Raw genomic sequence first — 23514 nt, forward strand, 5'->3', positions numbered from 1 at the left:
TACGTTAGCCGTAAGTTTCAACAATCGCATCCGATCCCCTGGTGTCGTGATTGAAGATATGAATGGAATTATTTCTATATCGTTTCGCCTACATACACTGCTCGAAAAACTCAGTAATATATCGATTAACGTGGAATCGTTGCGCGATCGGTAAAGTCGGAATTATATATTTGTAATTATAATTGTAATTCGATATTTTGAATAGCTCTAGTTAATACTAGACATTATTAACTAGTAAAGTATTGACTAATGAGAAAATCAAAGTTTTCAATCGATCGTAATAATTTATCATAATTTAATGAAATAAACTAGTGTATGCAATCTTAAAATATATTTTATGACATATTATAAAGTAAAATTATTAAACTTATCAATATGAAACTTAACAATATTATTCAGGATATGATAAATTTTATCCAAGTGATATTAAGTTATAATTTCTACGAAAATGTTAAACGATAAAAATTGTTATACTTCTTTAATATCTTTCATTTTTAATATTATTTAAAAGCATTTTATTTTACAGTTTAAACGTTACTCGAGTGAATTTTTCAAATAAAACTGTTAGATAAATTCCTCACACGACAAGCAAGAACGAGTTAACGTGAGAAAGACGCGGTATTAAATTCCAACTTGGCTGAATATTGTAGGTGTGTACGAATTAACGTGAGTGCTGGGTGTGACTGGAACGTTTTAACAGGTACGAGGATCGCGTAATGTGAATATTTCAAATTGCACTAATTAGTCTTGGCCAAGAGTGGTCGTTCTTGGGATCTGCGTAAAAGATGATAGATAGTGAAATAGAATCGAAATAAACAGTGAAATTGAAATACATTCGATATAATTACAAAATATTTTTTCTCTTTTTTATCGCATTATTTTAAATATTACTTTAAATACTTTAAAATATATTTAATTAAAATATTTCAATCTTTAAAAGATTATATAACAATTTTAAACGAATTTTTCTTTTTTTTGTTTTAGATAATGATTTGATTTATAATAAATATTAATATATATATGTAAAAAAATTAAATATATTTAAATATAGACATTATTATATAGACATTTATTGATTACGATTATATTTTTGAAATTATATTTTATCAATTATTTATTGGAATTTATTATAAATACGAATTTCGACGAAAATTTAATAATATTAATATAATATAATTAATTCAAACTTGGAAATAAAGCTGTTCTAATGATAACTGTAATGTAAATAAAGCATTTGGAGAAAATACCGTTAACGAAAGAAAAATATGCCGATGGTTTGTAATATTCTGTTCTGGGGATCTCTCTGCAAAACAAGCTGCACGATAAACATAATAATTGAGTACATAACGATGCTTTAATACCACTAGTAGAAAATGATCTTCATCAAACACGAAAAGAGATCGCTATAAAAATGGATATTCAACAATAATATGTTATCTTTCTTCAATTGATTATGTCAAAAACTTGATGAATGGACTTGTAACTCAAAAAAAAATCGATATAAGCTACGTTATTATTAAATCATTGTAAATGAAATCCATCTCTTGTTGAAATGAAATAAGATCTATATGAAAATTTTGGATACGAAAAAAGTGATAAAACATTATAAAAAACTCAATTTCTTTTAATTAAATATTAATATTATATTATTAATATTATTTAACAATTTATTTTTTATAGAATTGAATCACTGAATTTCGAAATTTTTTCATGTCTTTCAATAAACTTTTTTTCATAAAATAGAAAAGCGTACTATTTATAATATTTAAAAGACATGTAATATAAAAAAAAATATTAACAATAAAATGAAAATAATTTTATACGAATTACATTCAAATTTTAAATAGTGATTCTTATTTATCATTAAAAAATAATATGAATATAACTATTCTTTTCTTATTATAAGAATCTTCTTATCATAACAATCTGTTTTTTACTTACTATTTCTTTTTCGTTTCATTTCTCATTTTCAACGATTAATAATTATAAAAATTATTTTCTCGTTTTAATATAAATTCTTCGCAATAAATCCGTCATAATTAACCGTATTTACGATCGTTATAAAATTCCTTGTTTGTAAAAAGATTAATTTATACCAAGCTGTTTAATACAGTTACTTATTTATCCCTTGTGTATCACTGGATTTCTTTTAATTAAAGCGGACATTTCATTCTGAATGATCGCGTTAATTCACCCTTTTTCTTCGTTTCATTTTAAATAGAATATAAACAACGACGAGCTCGTAACGTTACCATCACTATAATTTTTTTATTTGCATAAATTCTCTTTCAAATTCGTAAACCACCAGCAACGTGTTATTATATGAAAATCATTCATAGACAATTAAAACGAATAAATTATTTTGAAGAATATAACGAATTATATAATTAACAAATACAGATTCATCAGTACGAAACAATCACGACGGAATATCAATATGGTTATCGCTTTATGTCATCATTTCCACATATCGTGGAAATTCATTTATCGCTGTGACACAAAACATGAATCTTGTGTATCCACGAATCTCGTACGTTTGATTAATGGATTTACGTTGCTTTTCAAATTTCAGATATTTATAGCATCGGCTGTAACAAATCGTAGATACGTTTGACGAAGATTGCTCGTGGAAATAAAATAATAATAATAATAATAATAAAATATTGATCGACTTTCTTTCGTTTTTTTCGATAGTTAACCTTTTCGCCACGGCTAACGACTAGTTGTAACGTATACATACAACCGTGCAGGTCGTTAGCATTACGCCTGTGAACGATAAAACTGGAGCAATACAAGGTGTCCCGGCGCAACAAGGCAGGAAGTGATTTTACGAGGAAAGATAAGATGAAAGAGGGAATAAATTTTGCTCGTTTGAGTCTTCATTTTCAAAAGAAGAATTTATGAAAGTTATATATCGAGCTAAATAAATTGTCGAAAGGATAGCACGAGATAGCAAAATTATTAATTTACAAATTACTTTTGTCATTTGCATAATCTTCATTCAGATTTTTTCTTAACAATTTGTTACATTTAAGTTACATATAACATTATTTATAATACGTATTTAAAAAATATTGTATAATACTGTATAATAATACAGTATCATCTAACGTTAAAAATCATTATTATATTCTATCAAGTACTATTCACAAGCAGGAAATATAATCCCAAAAGAAAAATAAAAGAATCGTCGAAAAACACTAATTCAACTTTTCCTTAAAGTAAACGATATTATCCAATTTCCCGCGTACGAAATCAATTCTATTCATCGATTTAATCCAAAAACTTTCACAACGAAGGAAAATAACACGGTGAATTCCCTTCAAACTTTCCCCTTTAAATTTACTCTTAATTAGTAACCTCTAGTCAAACCTAGTAACAAATCATCCCTCGATTATCGATCACTTGTTGAACGCGAGTATCAATTTGTAGAGGCGGCAAATTTCTATAAACCGGGTAATAATAATAATTTTCGTCCAACGGCCGCGTGTAAATAATAATCGTTCCTCCGCCGATTCGACACACATCTGAAACCAACTAATGCACGGTGGTGTAGCAGGCGTTCGAGCAAACGGCAGGAAAATCGCATTAGCCAAGTTTCGATAATCGGTTTTATATATCCGCCACCGGTGATTTACGGCATCGTGGCGGAATCAGCTTTCACACTTCTTCGTCTCGGGGCGTTTCCGGCCTGTGAGAACGAAAAGTCGGTCATGAGGAGCACGGGGTGTCTCAGGAAGGGTGGTACAAGATAGAGGATGACCGTACATGTAAGAATAAGTCGAGAAAAAGGAATGGAAATTATAGCTAGTTTTTTATCATGATAAATTATCGATAAGAGATTATAAAATAAAATTTTGTTATTTAAATTCTCATCTTGGAAATTGAAAATATACAGTCAAGCAATTAGATTATATTTGAATTTGAAAATTCAGTTTCCTTAAACACCAAATTCTCAAATGCAAAAATTTGATTTATATTCTATTATGTATTTTCATGTGCAGAATAATATATTAATAATACTATATTTAACTAATTTTTTTTAAGAAATTTTTTAAATGAAACCACAATCCAAAAAGCGTTATTCTTTTTTTGTTCTTTTTTTTCGCTTGTATTACTCATCTTAACACATTCTGTATAGAAAATAGATCGTGCATCGATCGCGATTGCAAACGATTTAAGCTTGGAGGAACAAGTGCTGTGTTTCGTCTATAACGATACGACTAGAGCCACGGTGACATCGAGGAAAACATGTGGCGTTATCGTTTCGGGTAGGTTATTACATCCTGACATTGATTCGGTCGATCCATGGATTATATTCGATGTCAAAAATACAGCTGATCTTTGGATAACACAAATTTAAACTAAAATGGTTTCAATTGCGGAGATTTTTTTTTTTAATTTTGGAACGGTTGCGGACTTATTTTGAGTTGGTTTATTTAAATTGTTATCGAGGTTAAATGATAAAATAGGATTATTGCAAAAATAGTTGATCTTTTATCATTTGAAGAATGAAGAAATAATATATATTTCAAAAAAATATTATACAAATTACAAATTTAATATTATTAATATTAAATAAGAAACTTTTATTTAATTGTAAAAAATTGATTATTTATTATGTTTAATATTTTTTTAAAATCAAATATTTTTAATTTGTTTTATTCTTCATAATATCTATCCAAACAATAATTGCTGTTAGAAGTTTTGATAAATTTTTAAATTTTATCATTCTTATCTTAAATAATGTTTTCTTCTAAAACATTTAAATAAATTTAATTAAAAATATTTGCATTATGATTTTATATATTTTTAATATTTTTAATGTTTCTTATGTGACAACAGATAAAATAGATATTTTTAGATACAAAATGTGAAAGATATAGGAAGAAAATCGTTGTGAATTATAGTTCTATTGCAAGAGGTACAAACAAAAGTATACAGTGCAGCTAGGCAAAAATAAATCTGTAGAAAACTTTCCACGATCAGAGAAAGGCCACGTAATACCTACTATAGTTCGAGATCGATTAACAGTAAAGGAAGTAAACAAAACCCCTTTATTTCTTGGAAGCAATTGAAAGCTGAATTACCCTCTAGAAATACAGATTCGAATTGCGTATTTAGAAAAGCTGATTTGCATGGCCGAATAGTTGGAAACGTATTAATGAAACGAATGCACATAAGAACAACTGTTTTCGAGTAAAAGATGTGTAAACAATGCTTTTTTCTTGCTTTCTAATTTTTTAAAAATTTCATTTGCATGAAAATATATTCGAAGAAAATAAAGAACGAGAGATATTTTAAAATAAACCGAAATTATATCTCATCTTGAAACATATGTAGCGAATATACAGAAATAATTTATAGAATATTCCATTTTATGATGAATTTTTAATGGAAGATAAATATATTAATATTCAAGGAAAATTTATACTAATGTATTCAAATGTTTGGATAAGAATAATTGTGTATTTTATAATAATAATTGGAAGCATACTTCCAAAAGACTGTAAAAGGAATATTTCGAAATCGATAATATTTAAAAGACTCGATAATTAATTATATTAGTTTATTAATATCCAAATATTTCTTTTAAATGAAATTATATAATTTTTAATATTTTGATCGATTATTATTAGAAAAGAGATATCCTATTTATGCCAGAAAAATTATTCATTTAAAAGATATTTTCACTTTAATACCAAAGTTGTAAATATTACAAATATATTAATTATATTATTATATTGTATTAATTAATCGATATAAATATATAATGTAATCATCACAAATTATAAAAACTAGACGGTTGCATTATATAATTAAAAAATTAATTAAAAAATTGAAATTAAAAGGAAGAGAAGATAATTTTTACATATATTTTATATATTCATTACCAACAAATTATCTTTTCTCTACATTATTCACATTATATTTACATCTTTTCATACAATAAGTCATTTTCGAATAATTTTAAATCATAAAGTAAAACAAAACATTTTGAATATTTATTTCATTGCATTTTTAATTTATTTTTCGCATGCATAACGATAAATCGTGGCTTGACAACAACTTCTTTAAAATGATATTTATTACCAACTTTTGAACTATGTTGCCTCACTTTGAACAAGAAAAACCGTGTTTTCGAGCAGTGTCAACTTATTTTCCACGGCAAATGTACTTCACCGATATTCAAAAAATTCAGCGTCACTTTCCGGAACGTCCGACAAAAATATAATGATCGTTGACACATTTACGTGAAAAATAACATTAAAAAATGCAACAAAATTGAATGTATTTATAAAATATTCGAAATTGGAAATAAATAAATCGAAGATAAATGGATATTCTTTTTCGTTTCCTGTTTGAAAGAGTGCTATTAATAGCGGATAATGAAAAATCGAAAATTTGCTGAAATTTATCGTCAACTTGTTGAATCAATAATGATACGACATGTATAATCATTGTATTTAGCAATAATTTATAAGGGAAAACAGATTCCACTTTTAAAGAAAAATCAATAAAATGAATATAAAGTTCGAATAGATATTCGAATAGATATTTCTCTGCAACTAAATAAAGGGAAATATCCCGATAAATATAGATCGCTATTTTATATTTTTTAAATGAAACATTATAAAGTTTTAAATAAAATTAACAAATAATAAGAATAAAAATAAAATAAAATTACTATATTGTTATATCTCTTTTTACATAATTTCAAAATTTATATAAATGCAAAGACTAATATAAGTTGTATTTAGTTTTTTGTAAATATAATCAAATTGGACAAATATCAAAAAAATATAATTTATAACAACGAGCAATATAATCTTGAGGAAAAACGTGTTATAAAACAATGATTGGATACGAAATACTCCGCCATAAATTTGGTAACAAAATAATAATGGAAAATTTGGACAAGAACGACCTACAAAAGTTTTATCTCACAAGAAATAGTGACTTGAAAAATTGAATTTCTTCTGAATGCATTACAAATCATTCAAAAGATAAAGAATTTCTATATTTCCCTACGAAATCTAATAATCCTATTTGCTATTTGGTTTATAAATAATTGAATAATAATTAAATTTATCATTTTCATTAATAAATAGCTATTTATTAAATTATGCTAAATACTAAAATAATAATAATAATGTTTTATTAATAACAGTGTATTATTCAATTTTCCTTTATCGAAAAATTTATGTGAGTAAGCATTTATTAAATGTAATATTAAATATAATTATTATTATTATTAGAATATAAACATTACTATTATTAGTAGATAAAGATATAATGATAATATAATGACAGGTAATTTTCATGCTGAACATATAATTTATTATTATGCAAATAATAATTTTGAGTAAAGTTATTAATATTTCACTCGTGTTAAATTTAATTCTATAAAACCGATGATGTTGAAATTCAGTCAGCAATATGTACTTATAATAATAATGCTAATCATCTTATAAAACATATGCCAATTAATCATGTTATTGTATTGTATTATTAAGCCTATTATAATTTGTCGTATTGTAATAATTCAGATAATTTCATTATGATAATAAATAATCTTTTTGAAATTTTTGTTCATTTTAAAATTAATTAAACGCTTAAAGTTAAAGATTGAACTAATTCTTTAAATTTTCAAATGTATGTTCAATCGATATATATAATTTTATTGAAAAAAATCAAAACTTGAATGAAAATAAATTTCATAAATGGCTCGAATTATTTAATTGCAATCTATATTACATAAATGAATTGCAACGAAAATTATTATGTATATTATTATTATTATATATATTATTATTTCTTCATTTTTTTTTAAATACAAAATTTAAAAAACAATTAATTTTTTTCTTTCCACTTGACACGATTCTTTTATTTTAGATTGATACTATTATAATCGATAAAATTGATCAAAAAATTATCTCATTTTTTTTTATATTAATAATCCTTTTATTCTAATTTAATACTATTTTAACATAAGAATAATTTTCTCTTAGACGTAATAATCTTTTTTATTTCACTTTCACATTACTTTAGTCGATGCAAGATTTGAGTATTTCTTTTTTATTTCGTATTAATCCTACATTCAACATTCATTTTAATCCCGATGATGACTGGAAGAACGAGTTCTTACGAATTTTTACCTGGAAAATCGTGACTAATAAGATTAACACTTCCTACAAACTTTCCTTACGTTATCTTTGGCAGAGAATCGAAAGAGACCAGATTCTCCTGTCGATAGGTATGATTTACCAGCAACACGGGTATAATCGATTCCTCTGTTGAACCGGTTATATTTAGTTTTAAGCTATGGAAACCACAGATGCGAGATATTATTGTATCGATGGAAATATTTACGTCAAATTCGGTTTGATCATTGTTCGAAAATCATTATTGTTCGAAACATTTATCGAGAATTATAGTGGTTATTTCTGAAATAAAATTCGTTCAAAAATACATATAAAATATATAATTATTAAATAATTTTGGCAAATATAATATATTATTTATTAGAAAATAGCGAGCTACAGAGATCGTGAAGAATCTATATATTTTTAAATGAGAATAAATTTCAGAATAAATATATATTTATTGCATTGAATTGTAATTCAATCGAAATAATATTGAATAATATTTTCAAAAATGTTCTTTCATTTTTAAAAATGAGTAAAAACAATGATATTCTTAGTTAAAATAATTACTAAAATACAATTATTGAAAATATTTATTTAAAATAATTATATTTTATCAATTTGCATTTAAATTATCAACATAATAAAATTACCAAAGGCGTATGTGAAAATATAAGAATATATTTACTTGAAAAATAATAGGAATATAAAGAATTTTTTAAAAATACATATTTATTATGTATAATACATGCGTATAGATTAATTTCAAACTCAATATCAAAAATATATTATGATTAAAATATCTACATATGATACATTCATAAAATTAATATTTCAAATAATAATTCAATTAATTAAAACATATAATGTTATTACAAAGAAATATATGCAGGATAAAATATATGAACATCGGAAATTTTATTATCAATTAGATAATCAAACAATTTTTACCACGGAGAAAAGAAGTAATATTCGTATTCTATATTACAAAAATTTAACATTTTCAATTCTTTTATTTTTAAAAGTTTTATTCTCAATAAAACTTTGTGAATATGTATACCATAATGGATTACATATATTCTAAGTTTCAGTAAGTTTCATGACATGAGATAGAACAAAATTTTAAATTACAAAATGTTTTTAATGCTCTATTATTCTGTTATGAAAAATATCTTTAAACCTGAAATTATTTTTAAAATTGTTAAAACTTTTTGAAATTTAATTTCATTCTCTCAAAGAGATTTCCTGTCGACATAAACTTTCACGTAAAATCAAAATTTTCATATAAGATGAATTTCCTTGAAATAGAATAGGAATATTTCTGACTATGTATGTAATATATGAATCAACTGTTTCATTTAATCATTTATACAAATTAGAGAACAAAATTTTCCTAAATCAATAAATTAATTTATATTTTTATTATCTTCTCATATACGAATGAAATATGATACATGCAAATTTGCATTCATCATTCGTTCAACAAAATGATTCACGAATAGAAACGAGAAAAGAGAAAAATTTTGTGTCAAGAAAGCGAAATCCGAACGTATCATCGCTGTGTCGATCGATCCTCGTTTGACTCGTCATGAAAAATGTACATCTTTTAACACAAATGATAAATGACCTTACCCGATTGGCGGCTCCCGTAATTTATTCACGTGTAATCCATTGTTTCCACGGGTGTATTAATATTCATTGCTCTAGGTCGCAAATAAAAAGATGAAAGATTAATCGCGACGTTCTATTTTTCTCGACGACGATTGAACGTAAAACTAGAAATTGATATTGGAACACTATTGCTAAATTATCTCAATATTATTATTATTTTCTTTAATTTCTATTTCATATTTATTCGTGGAATAATGAGTACCTTTAATCTCTCGTAATTGTCTTACTCATTTAGAATTCTCAATTTAGAATTTCAATACATGAAAGCATGCAGAGTATAAATTTAATAGCTAATTCAATCCTTTAAAGTCTGAATTACGTCGAAATCTTCTTTTTATCACAATTTGCATACGATAAAACGTTCTTCTTACGAAGCTAAATATGATGCCAATAAATTCTCTGACTATTCATATAATACTGAAACATACTAAAAAAGAAACACGAATTTATACTTCAAAAAAATAACATGTATTTAATTCAAGACGGCATTTTAATTTAAGTGATACTAGAAGATACTATCGTTAGACGATGAAAAATTAAAAGGAGAATGAAAATAAATCAATAAATGAAAATACAAATAGAGAAAATCAGAATATAATATAAAATAAAAATATCGAGATAGTTTTATTTAAATAAGTTTTACGCGGCATCCTCTGACTTATATCTTATAAAATTCCTATTTTTCCATGAAAAATTCGCAAATAGTTATTGTGATCGAATGTCAATAACGATACCTCAACGGTGATACGAATATTCATTCGATATCTCGCGCAGTAAAGCGAGTAGAGAGACTTGACGTGATACCTGACGCGTTTAATAAGACCATGCACTTTATTGCTCCCTGATCCACACGTATTCGCAAGGATGACAGCGCTCGGTTTAAACTCTTTAACCGTTTCAACTGCTGACATACAAAGTGTCTCAGTAATTATAACAAAAAAAAAAAAAAAAGAAAAATAACTTCACGTGAAATAAAATGTGTTTATTTGAGAAGATTTCATTTTTGAATAAATTAGATTTGAAAACTTATCGAATATACGTCAATTTGATTAATTTTTCATTAGTTATGAAAGTAAATAATCGATAGAAGAATATTTTATGTATAATGATAGGTATGAATTGTAGAAAATATTTGAATTTTTGAAACAAAATCGAGTATACTCAATTTTTAGATATTAAATGTATATTTCAAATTTTATTTCTTCAACGTGATTCTTAAAATGAAAAAATTGTTTTCTATATTTTTTGACGTATTTTCAGATGTAAAATAATTTTCAATTGATTTTATTCATTTGTATATAGAGTTTTTCATTTTTAAAATTTTTATTCGAATTAATTAAAAAATATTTAAAAAATACAAAGTGTCAAGATAACATTCCTCTCTATATCAATTCTTCTTTTCATTTTACATTAGAAAATAATCAAATTTAATTTTATTATTTATATATTTATATATTTCATACATTTTCAAATGATTTCGATTTTTTTAAAAACGAATCTTTTCATCACTTCTTCTCTGAGAATACCGAGACACTCTATGCAATAATAGGGCAAGAAATAAATGGAAGAAATTTGAGCTTTTTACGAATATCATCTAGCCACACGCGAAATACTATTGATCCCTTCACAGGTGGCGCAGACTTAAGCTTTTCATTCGATCTATCACCAATCCTGAAAGACGTGCGCTCTTTTAATGCATCATCCCCTATCTTCTCCACCACCACACATGAATCAATATGAAAATTTAAATTGGAATATTTCTGCTCTCTGAACTATATTTTTGCTTTATTTTCTTTGTTTCGAAAGTGAAACAGATTGTGCCTATTCATAGAAAGCATTCATAAGTTTGTTTTGCATGCAAGATGGTTAAACGACATTTCGTTTGTACTCTCTTTTGAGTATCTTGTAACAGATTGTACTGGATGATCGATGCATTCGGTAATTTTATAAATATCGCGCTTCTGACAAGAATTCATTTGAATTCATGGCCATTATTTCGCAATTCAAAGGTAACCGAGACGTTTGCTGCTTTATTAATATTTACATTTTAATATTTCTTTGTTCGAATGTTTTCTTTGAACGCGAGTTACAGACAGGGATTCAAACACGTCGAGTTGAACGAAAGAATTTTAAATAAATTTTATCAATGAAAGGTTTCGTCAATGAAGAATTTCAATGGATATACATGCTTTCTGAACATGTATTATATTATTTTAAGTCGATAATTTTAAGGTCTGTCAGACTTAAAGAATTGTATCTTTTGGACATGTATTGTTATTTAAAATGAGAAATGAATGAACGTTTGGGATTGTGTAAAGATAATTAAACTTATTAATAGAAAGATAGATAAGAACTTGAAAATAATATTATTAATAAAAATTTTTCAAATCATACAAGATACTACCATACAATTTCTCAAATATATTATTATAATCAGTTTAATAAATTATTCTTCATTTATAATATATTTATATACATTTATTATTATAGTACACGAATATTCTTTATATTTTAAACTGATACATACTAAATAAATATACTGATATATACTGATAAATAAAAAATTAAATAATTTCTCGTAGATATATTTATATCTCGTAGATATATTAAACATAATAAACCTCGGTCGATCATTTTATAACACAAAGACTAGAGTGAACAAACGCGTTGCAATTTCCAGTTCGTATTACGACACTCTACTTCGTCGACCATAATCATATCGGACAAGAGAACCAGTTTGCCGGGCATTTTTAATAAGCCGCTGTCGCGCGTAATGAAGTCTCCACGACTGGTACATATTTCATGAAATTTATTCGTTGGCCACAATTCGAGTCAAAAATGCTTCAAATTCGAGATATGAAATTTCTTTTCTATCGAGCAATAACATCAGTTTCGATTGTTAAGAACGATCAATCGTGACTCGAATGTTGTTTCGAAACCGATTTTTTTTAATCTGAAGTCACCAGCAAAATATAAATTGATAAAAAATGATTCAAGAATGGAAGAAGAAGGACAGATCGCAGTGATGAAAGTTCAATTGAATTTTATTAGATTGATGAATATGAATTGTTGCTTTTTTTAAAGTTAAACGATTAATATCATTCATTAGATTTTATCTTATTATCAATTTTTATCAATGTCTAAAATAATTGATCTGCTTTTTAAATTTTTTAACAATAAGAAGAAAATATTGCTTATCTTTAAGAATACTTGCAACTTGATAACAATAATTTTTTTGTAAGATATAAAAATATAGAGAGATAGAGAGACCAATTCTGTTTTTTATTTATTTTTTATTTATTTTAATAGGAAAACAATTAATAATAATAAATGCTAGAATCTCTACGAATTTTATGAATAATTAAAATATTTAGTAATTTTTTATATTATATAATAAATTTAAATTTAAAAAAATTGTTACAGAAGTTGCTAAATATAAATTTATTAAATAAAATAGAAAGAAAAAAGAAACATTTATTATTCGTCGTCAATGAATTATTTTAAAAAGAAGTCTATAAGAAATATATGCAAAAATCCTTCAAATTTTACAAATTTTACAAATTTTCAATATAAATAATATTATTTATTTACTAAAGATATATAATGACATAACTCAAAATCTAGTTTTTTCTCACTAGAAAATAGAAAAAAATATAGAAAAAAAAAATCATCTTTGCTCGTATTTTACATTAATAAATTTCTCTAATTGAATTCAAAAATACAAAACTTCCAATTTGAATTTTTAATGCGACGCTCTCATATATTTTTACACCGATTGAAAACATTTCAAGCTTAAAACCACATATTTTTGTCATTATTACAACAACTAAGTTATAATTATTTTAATTTCACTTCGAGAAATAGACTATGCATTATGCACCCTGATACAAAGATACATTCGCGTGGTTGCATCTCGTTTCCTGAAGCTATCGCGGATCTCGTACGAATTGACAGGCAACCCTTTGCAATAATTAGATACCTGCGAGGCCGCGTCTGTAATTCGAATCACCATCTACGTCTTTGAGGAAGACACTCGGCCCAAGGCGTAGCTAGTAAATTTCGTGCAACGTCCCTGTGTCTCGTCCAATCGAAGCCGAGATAAGATAAAGCAAGGGTCGAGGCGACTTGCACGCCCTGTATCTCCGTGAAAATTAGCCGATTTCTCCGTTAACAGAGTGTCTCACTCCCCCCCTTTCCGTCGATTCGAAAAGTTCGACCTTAACCTTCGCCCTGCCCGTAACCCCAATCTGACTTCCCCCCTCAAGATTAACGACGCGTTCCTTTGAATACAAGCCGCGATAAGTCTGATAACACGGGCAAAAAAGTTATTTAACTTTTGCCGGACGAAGGGGGTGGCTTTCACGGACTATCGGCCGTCGACACGATGACAAACGAGAGGGATACTCGTCTCGATAAGTAGCCTGGAAACTAGCCCAGATTAGATTAAAAATGAGAGGGTATCACGATTATTTTTTGGTGGATCATCTTCGTTGTCTCTTCGAAGACGCGCTAAACTGGGTGTTGAGATATTGATGAAGAGGGAGACATTGACAATTATAATTGGTGTGTGGATTCTTAGTTAAGATGTGAATATTTTTAATATTTTTAATTGAAATATAAATGAATAAGTTTTTTATTTTTTATATCGCAAAGAGATATAATCTAAATCATTAATTTAATGTTTTTAATTACATTGAGAAACTAAATAATATATGAATAAATTAACCAAAACAATATGTATAGAAATAAGAAAAAAATATATTGAAAAATTCATTATTTCGAAAAAGTTGAAACGAAAAAAAATTAGAATTTAAATAGGTCATATTTTTTTTTATTTCATATTTTAGATCTTTTAAATTTTGCATAAACATCCGCAATCTATTTATTACTACTCCGTTATTAATCTCAGAGATTAAAAAAAGAAAACGCTACAAATAAATGTTTCAATTTCACCATCATTGGACAAAATATTACAAAAACTTTCCAATATCCCGCCATCTTTTCATCTTATCTCCCCATCATCGAGATAAGAGATGGAGCTCGCGGTGGGGCGCATCCTTCGATAACAGACGAAGCCGCGATCCTTATAAACGGTAGCCGAACGTGCATCCACTGATACAGGGATCTTTGAGGCGCGTGGGGAATAAAATTGGCCGGAACATCCCTGAGATAGAAACACAGAGAGAGAGAAAAAGGAAGGAAGGGGCGGAGGTGCAACGAGGATGTTAGCAACGTTGTGGATCTCCCTCACGGAATCCAAGGAAGAAACTGGAAATCCAGTGTTGGGTGGTCGGGGTGGGGTGGAAAGGAGGCGAGATAAATCTGTTTCCAGGCGAAGATCATCGAAATTCCGGGGACGTAGGAGGGTGGTGCACGTAAGGGGTGGCGAAACCGAAAGCAGATGGGGATTGATTGGCTCGTGTCTCTCCGCCGCCTCGTAAAGGCAGCTCTCGGTCGAATCCAGTGCACACAAAGGGTCTTATGCACGCGTGCACGCAATCACGCACACGTCGAACATCGCGCGACTTCCACCCAGGGCGCCACGGTTGCCCTGTAGGGGTAGCTCTGGTAAACACGCGCGTATCGCGTCATTGCACCCCGCGTGTACGCCTGGGTCACGCGCATCCTAATATACATAATTCACGCACTGTGTAACGAGTACACTGTACACCACCGGTTGGAATATTTACTCTGCGTGGAATAATTTCGTGAAACTATTGTTATACTTTGTTAGGAATTTTTGACGAATTTCATCTTTTGATTCGTTCAATATTTCGAAAGGTATTGTAAACTTAATTTTTAAACACATTTCTCTATTTCTTAATTGTTATTTTTATCACGTTGTCGATCATAATTTTATTTTAGTCTTGTAATACAAATTCACACTGTTATTTCAAAACGAATACGATATTTAATATTTCAAGTATAGATAATGCTATTTGAATAATAATAATAATTAAATACTAAATATATTTAAATACTCTCTGAAAACGGCCAAGAAATTATTCACGACTTTAAAAATATCACTTATTCCACCCCTTTATTATTTCATTATCTTAAAAATTAACAATCCTTCTTAATCACCCACACGCACGACTCACACAACATCTTTTAGACACGCACAAAAGTACGCTTGCTCGTTCGCTTCGACTCACGCACACGCGAGTCTCTATGCGGTCAAACGGAGGCGCATAGATCACAGGGACGCACGTACATACCCAGCGATAAACACGCGTTAAGAACACGAGCGCACGGGTTTATGAACAGAGGGCACAAGTGCGAGGAGAACGAGGTGTGTGGAGCAACGGCTATTGTTACGGGTATTATTTGCAGCTAATCGGAATGGCAAAGCGGTTGATGAGAGGAGGGAGGAGGGGGTAAGGCTTGCCGGTGGTGAATGCGTACGGCGAAGTGAATGAGCGAGCGACGGACGACCGAGCGTTGGGGGGAGGGAGGGGGGAGGGGGGAGAGGAAGTTCGTGGCATGCCAGGTCAACCTGATTGCGGGCCGGCTCGCCACCACGCCCTGACCCACGAGATTTTCAAGATATCCGACACACGAGAGGGTCGACAGGCGCAGGGGTCAACCAACTCGAACCCCTCGCCTTCGTCATCGCGACGTCGTGTGTCGTCCCCTTTCGCCTCGATGCGAAACTTTCCTACAGGCCTGACGTGTACTTTAAATAACCGGAGGTGTAGCGTAAGAGTAGAAGGAGAAGATCGGGAATAGAAACTCACCCGTGTCGAGAGTAGTCGTGAATCGGAGGAACGGTTCGCCGATGACTCGAGCTGGTGATTCATCTGAAACAAAACCACGGTTGCTTGTTAGATTGATATTCTGCCTGGGGGGGTTTCGAGGAATTGGGGAGGATAAAGTGGTACCAGTCAAGAGATGGAGTTATGACTGATTCTAAGTTAATTAAGTAAATTTTTCTTTCTTTTTTACTTTTTTTTTTTTAAGTTTTTCATGATTAATACTTGCATTGGTTAATATAATTCTTATCTATATATTATCTAATGTAATTATCTACATGTATTTTCTAATTTAAATTATATTTCTTATCATATTGATAAGAGATATAACTCGTCGTGTATCAAAGCAATTTCCTGTTTGTCGAAATATATAAAGTAATCGATGCATTAAAAACTATTTTATGATAATGAAACTTTTGATGAAATTAATACTCTTATGAATATTCAAAAATCGAAATTATGAAATAAAACTAAAAAACAAATCAAAGTTTACTTAAGCACTTAGTTAAATATAATAAAAAAATTGTTTCATCTAAAATAAATTAAATCATAATATGCTTAGATATGTATTCAATATAATTTTAACGTCACAAGTAAATACGTGAAATAATAAAATAATAAAAATTTCTAATCGTATCAAAGTAGCTAGCTTTTTGTTTTAAAAGATCAAAAGCAACGTGGCATTCGCAGCAAACATTATTTCGTTCATGCACAAATTGCCAATTTAGTTTTCAAATGATATATACAATACGGTTACTGCAATTATTATTGTTTTCGGGGGAATAATAGTTACAAAATCGTCGTAACCATTCACGTGCAACATTTATTGATGTGCAACGATTGAACCTGTGCAATTAATTAGTCTGCTATATTAAATTCACGTTTCAGTTAATGAAAAATCTGTCAATCGCTCCCCCGCATACCTGCATTATAAATAGACATCGCATTACACGCAATAATACCTTCAATATGGTGATATTTTCAAATTGATATCACGGATACGCCATATTACATTCCGTGCGCATGAATTCGAATTCTAATCATAACACAAGTGTTTCAAAACAATTTTTAACTATCATGAATGTACGGAAACGAGGAAAATATTTAAGTCGTAGAGATACACGTATTAACGATGAAAAAATAAATTCGTAGTAAATGTCTTTCATGAGATTCAATGCACGTATGTTAGCTTCTTGACTTAGATTACTAAACTCGTTAGATAAGATGGGGATTATATTATGATATTATCTTCATCTACGTTAATATTATTATAAAGAAAAGGGGATTAAAATAACGAAAAAAAAAATTTTTCCTAGATGAATTATGATATATTTTATTTTAATTGATTAATTGTTTTGTAGTTGTTTCTAGGAAAAATATCATTACAAATTAATAAATGCAATTAAATCAACATCATTAACAATTATTCACAAAATTAATAAAGTAGCTAATGATTATTATATTTACGATAAATGTAATTTATTATAAATATCGTATCAAAAGATATTATATTCGATGGTATTTATATTAGGTAATATAAAATTTAGTGATATATATTCTTAATATAATATAAACTTCTTGATATCATTTTTTATTTATCGATAAAATTAATATTATTCAAAGAGTTATAATTGCTTTTTCCCACTAGAATTTCGTCAATGATGTTAATGATGTTATTAAGAAAAAAATGAGATGCTCCTCCATCTAAAAGAAAATTTTGTAAAATCCTTTTTTCTTTACAATAAGAATTCGCAAAAATAATAATAATTGATCGAATGTAAAATGTATTGAAATTAAGTTAAATTACATTTATCGATAAAAAATGAACCGAAACTCTGTTCCGATACATAAAACATTACATTTCTTAAAATATCCTAAATAATATTAATTTCATTGCAGAATATATTACCGCGAGATGTTCTTACGTATTCATTTCCTTTAAAAGTTGAATTCATTCCAGAAACAACCAACAAATCGAATAACCATTGCACAAAGGTACAGAGAAATATTCATTTATTAACGCGTCTTTTATTCGACCAAGTGACGACGAGGATCAGCGAGACGAGAAACGATGCAGAAAAAACTGCACTGTAAAAACTCTGTGTAAAAACAAATTTGCACAACGTGGATCAAGAAGTTCATCGAGGGCCACAGAGACTGTCCAGAAGAAATTGTTAACGATTTAATATCGCCGCAGCAAGAAAGTTTAGTAAACGCGACTACTTTCCCCTCAGAGTTGAATGCGAAATCATCACGATGCATAAAACATTGTCGGCCGACAATTATTCTTATTACACGCTATCTCTCCAGCGATATCGTCGTTTCTTGCTCGTCCAGTTCCCTGCTGGCATCGTCGAATTTCCGCGCAAAGAATTTCGCGGATCTCTAATCGCCGGAAGTCATCCTCAGTCGCGGAATTTAGAATAATTTGTTCGAAACTACGAAAGAAGAAAGAAAGAAAGAAAAAAAGAAAGAAAGAATACGGAGAGGAAGAGATTGAAAAAGCATCCACTACGTTGAAAAACTTGAATTCGTAGCTTCGTTTATTTATTGTTTCGAACTGGAGATGGGGGTGGAAAGGTGAAAAGTTGCTCGAACTCGTTGAAACATCTGTAACGAACGAAGATCGCGTTTCAATGGCCGGTTTCAAGAGGAATTTCTTTTTTTTAACCTTGTGGAAAAAGGAAGAATTAAGTGAGTAGAGATGGATAGAAGTGATCGATAAGACTTTTTCTTTTTTTTCCCCCCCCCTCTTGAGAACGAAGGAAATATATCGTACACTGAAATGAATAAGAATAAAAAATAGTCGCTTGCTTCACGATATATCGTGATCGAACGAAATTTGTTACAATTAGAAATGATCAAGTTCGCGTTATTCATTGTTAAAAATAAAGAAAGATTAGGGGTAGGATATATTGTAAAATGATTACATTACTTAAGAAAATTTTGAAAAGTTCTTAAACTTTTTGTATTTTTGATGAAAAATTTCCCTTAACTTCTTCTATTAAAAAACATACCCTTGGAGAATACATATTTTAACATTCTTGCAAATAATTTTCAATTTCAGCGATTATGGATTATATTATATTCTTTTGCTGTAACACTTATAACATCGTTTTCTACTTTCTTAAGTATTTCCATTCCAATAATTAACACATTGTAGATTCCATGCAAACGTATTCAATATCAATTTCAAATTAAATTCTATTTCCACCGTTGTGATTGATGTTTACATTGACGCAAGTAGACATAGTCGAGCAACTCGAATAATAGAATGTTCAATTAGTAGTTTGAATATTAGAATATTGGAATAATAGAGTGAGAGTAGGAAGAAAGTATGATATTTTTACCTCGGCTACTAATAAAAACAAATAATCCTAATTAGCACAATGAAACGTATATTTTCCAATATCATTTCTACGCGATATCAATCGTATTGAAATACATACAACCATCTATACGAAATCTATCTTCAAAATGCATATACCATCTCAAGAATACGAATATATATATATAATATTGCATTCACAATTGCACCAGCAGAATCGCAAATCCCAGTCCGCAAGTCATCGTTCATTGTGCATCGAGATTCCGCGCTGGAATTCGGTCGCGAAGAAAGCTTGCAGCGGGGGGAAAGTGGTTGGAGGGGGGGATGGAGAGCCGATCTAATCCGTCGTTCCCTGTTCGAGTGTTCGAAATAGTTGGGGAAGAAAGCTGCAAAACTGACACCGCCGCAGGTATGTAGAAACCGACAACTGAAGGTGTCTAACACAGTGAGAGGCCACAGGTCTCACCGTAAGCTTGTACACAGCCGTTTAATTTCAATAGCTCCGTCACAGACGTCAAGAATGTTCCGCAATTCTATTCGAAGCATTCCGTGTATATGTGGAGGATCGTTTCCTAGGAGCTCGATCTAAGGATTTTTGTTGCGGGCATCGACGTGTCGGTGACTGGCATCCGATCGATTCCGATTTCCAACTGAATTTACCGAAACCACCCTGACTATTAGTGTCTATTCGTTGACGGAAGAGCGATCGAACAGCGGAAGGAGGTGGCTCGTCGATGCTTATTTCGTTTCGAGAAAGCGTTCGCGGAACTTGTTTTGAAATTACGATTCGATTCTTCTGTTTCTATAGGATGTCGGTGTGGTGATTCATTGAGATGATATCCGGATGCTGGATTAATAATCGAGGTCGAATGTTTCATAGGAGGTTAGAAATAAAAGGGTTATAGGCTTTGACGATTTTTAAAAGTTGATGATATTAGATTATTAGATATTTATGCGAAATTTGAACAAGGAATAAGGCAAATGTTTGTTTAAGCCTCGTTTCTTTTAGTCGTGTTTACAAATTTTGTATTATTGAATTTTAATAGAATTTATTTTGATATTTTGACCCGATAAAAAAAATTCGTGCAATATTATATTTTATAAACGAAGAAAATATGAGAAAATTATTATTCTTTTATATAACATGAAACATTGCAAAATACGTGTATATTATCTTATATATTATAGTTATTATTTAACATAATCAGTTTTCATTTCGTGTTGCATTTAATTTTAATTAATTAAAACGTAACATCAATTATTCTTTATTTTAATTAAATTTATCATTAAAAATGTCAAACACGTTAAAATGATATGTCTCAGACTTTTTTCATTCTCCCAATTAATAAAAACACACATGCACACGCTTTCAAACAAAATTAACATCGACTTTAATTGAAATAGAAATGCAATTATATGCACTTATTTATTTTCATTATTCCAATTATAATTATTCAAATGTGTGTGATAGTTGTAACGACAAATAATTATCTCCATTTTATCATCATCAGTTTAAAATCATTCATAAAATAATATAAATATTTATCTCTTTCACACAAGTAATAATTCATCTTCGAAAATGACATATAAATTGCTGTTCGTCCATTGAAACATCTATAGGGAATATATTAATCGCTCGTTTAAATTATACAATAAAACATCCGGAATCAACGGTTCCAAGAAAATACAATCGATAACAACCGCTTTCCATATATAATTGACAAAATAAAATTTCACGAATTGTGAATTTCACTCAAATTATAGGAACTGACACGAATTATAATTAAAAGTCTGTGATTGTGAACATGATATCTGTATCTCGTTATTCGAAACGTTACAAATAATCTATTATGAATGATTTGCAACGTAATAATAAACAGATAAATTATTAATCGATTCATTAAAAACGTATAAATCATCGATTCGTGAAAAATTTGTGATAAATGATAACACCGAAAGTTCAATAATATTTACGTACATAGTATTACACACGAAGAGTGTGGGAAGATAATCAAAGAACGGGAATGAAAACATTCAAGTTCACGAGATTCCGTAAGTCGTATGTTTTCTCGTTGTAATTCGAGCAAGAGGGTGGAATGTAATAAGAATCTCTTTCTCTCCTGCGTGTCGTTACACGTAAGGTTTCCAGGGTAATCTGCCATCGTAGGATTACATAGTAATAACGAGTGTCTTCTGTTTTCAAACATGTGACAATTGTTTCTTAAACGATTATACTCGTACAATTTAAGTAATCAATGTTAACGAACATTAATTGAAATGTTTAATATGAATAAAAGAGAATTAATGTAATTTAAGTATTATGATTATTGAATTGATATTTGATAAATATTCTCTTTTCCAGAAAAGCTTATTTCTAAAAAAAAATTTTAGATTATTTTTATTCCTTTTCTAACATTTTTTTTTAATATTTCCTCAATCTCGATGATTTATTTCGATCGTTTGTATTTTTTGCGAATCAGTGATAATTTCCAACGAAATAATATACAAATGAATCAAACAATTCAACTCAATTGTATCGCATAATATTTTATCATTTGTTCGTATCATCGCTTTTCATAAAATAAAATTCATTGAAACATAAATATTATTGATAATGAATATATCAATGGAAAATATTTCAGAAATTAATCTTTACTTATTTTCATTTAAATCATTTGGGAACATTTTCCAAATTTATATTAACAAATAATTTCATTATTGATTTATCATTTCAAAACGTATATAATAACAAATTAAAACTTTGTTTTAATATTTTATAATTTATAAAAGCTTTCCCTGTAGAAAAATATGTTACCATCAAAGTGCAATAATTAAATCGATACTATATAAAACGCTATATTTCGTAATTAACTCTTAATCAGCGAGAAACACTTTCACGTATAAAGTTTCTTTTTAATTCAAAAAATATAATGACACACATATACATACGAATACATGTGGTATAATTAAACTTCCGATAATCCGAAGAAAATGTTTCGAACAAAATCTATTTTTCTCTTTTTAATACGCTATGAATAGCAATATAAAAATTCCTTAAAAAAATATTCTTTTCAGTCACATTAAATTTTTTATACAACATTGTACATTTCGTATCGTTATAATTAATATCCAGACCAAATTTAACAACTTTTCAAAGATCTTTATGATTTTGAGATGATTATGTATTTAAAAAAACGTATAATCAATAAAAATATAAAAAAGTAATCTATAATGCTATAAATTATTTGCATCAAATCATCTATTCAAAAATTATAAGTATTTTTAGCAAATACATAGGTTTTGAGCAAAAAATTTATGCTTAAAATTCCTACCTTTTCTCGAGCAACATATGATTTAATATATTTATATAAAAAATATAATTATATAAGTATATATCAGAATATATACATAAATATAAAAAAAAATTAAAGTAATTAATTTGGATGACAATATCCATTTCATTTCAAGAATCCATTTCTTCTTAAATATAAACTACACGCGATTACATTGATATCTCATTGTCAATAATGTTTACACACAATTAAACGCAATCACAACTTACAAATTCAGATTTAAATTCAATTACTATGCTTTCATTTTACCATTAAGAAGGAGT

At 28.5% G+C, this 23514-nt stretch overlaps 1 protein-coding gene across 2 annotated transcripts in view; it reads right to left on the reverse strand.

Annotated features, from left to right (window-relative positions):
• LOC107992647 (insulin-like growth factor-binding protein complex acid labile subunit) overlaps window positions 1–23514 on the reverse strand; it is a 439321-nt gene that overhangs the window by 317036 nt on the left and 98771 nt on the right. For both annotated transcript variants that reach the window (XM_062072148.1, XM_062072149.1), the window contains exon 2: window positions 16556–16618. In XM_062072148.1, the coding sequence (XP_061928132.1) occupies window positions 16556–16618 (63 nt within the window). The remainder of the gene's footprint in view (window positions 1–16555; window positions 16619–23514) is intronic.

Source organism: Apis cerana, linkage group LG2 (assembly GCF_029169275.1).
Source record: "Apis cerana isolate GH-2021 linkage group LG2, AcerK_1.0, whole genome shotgun sequence".
Taxonomy (NCBI): Eukaryota; Metazoa; Arthropoda; class Insecta; order Hymenoptera; family Apidae; genus Apis; species Apis cerana.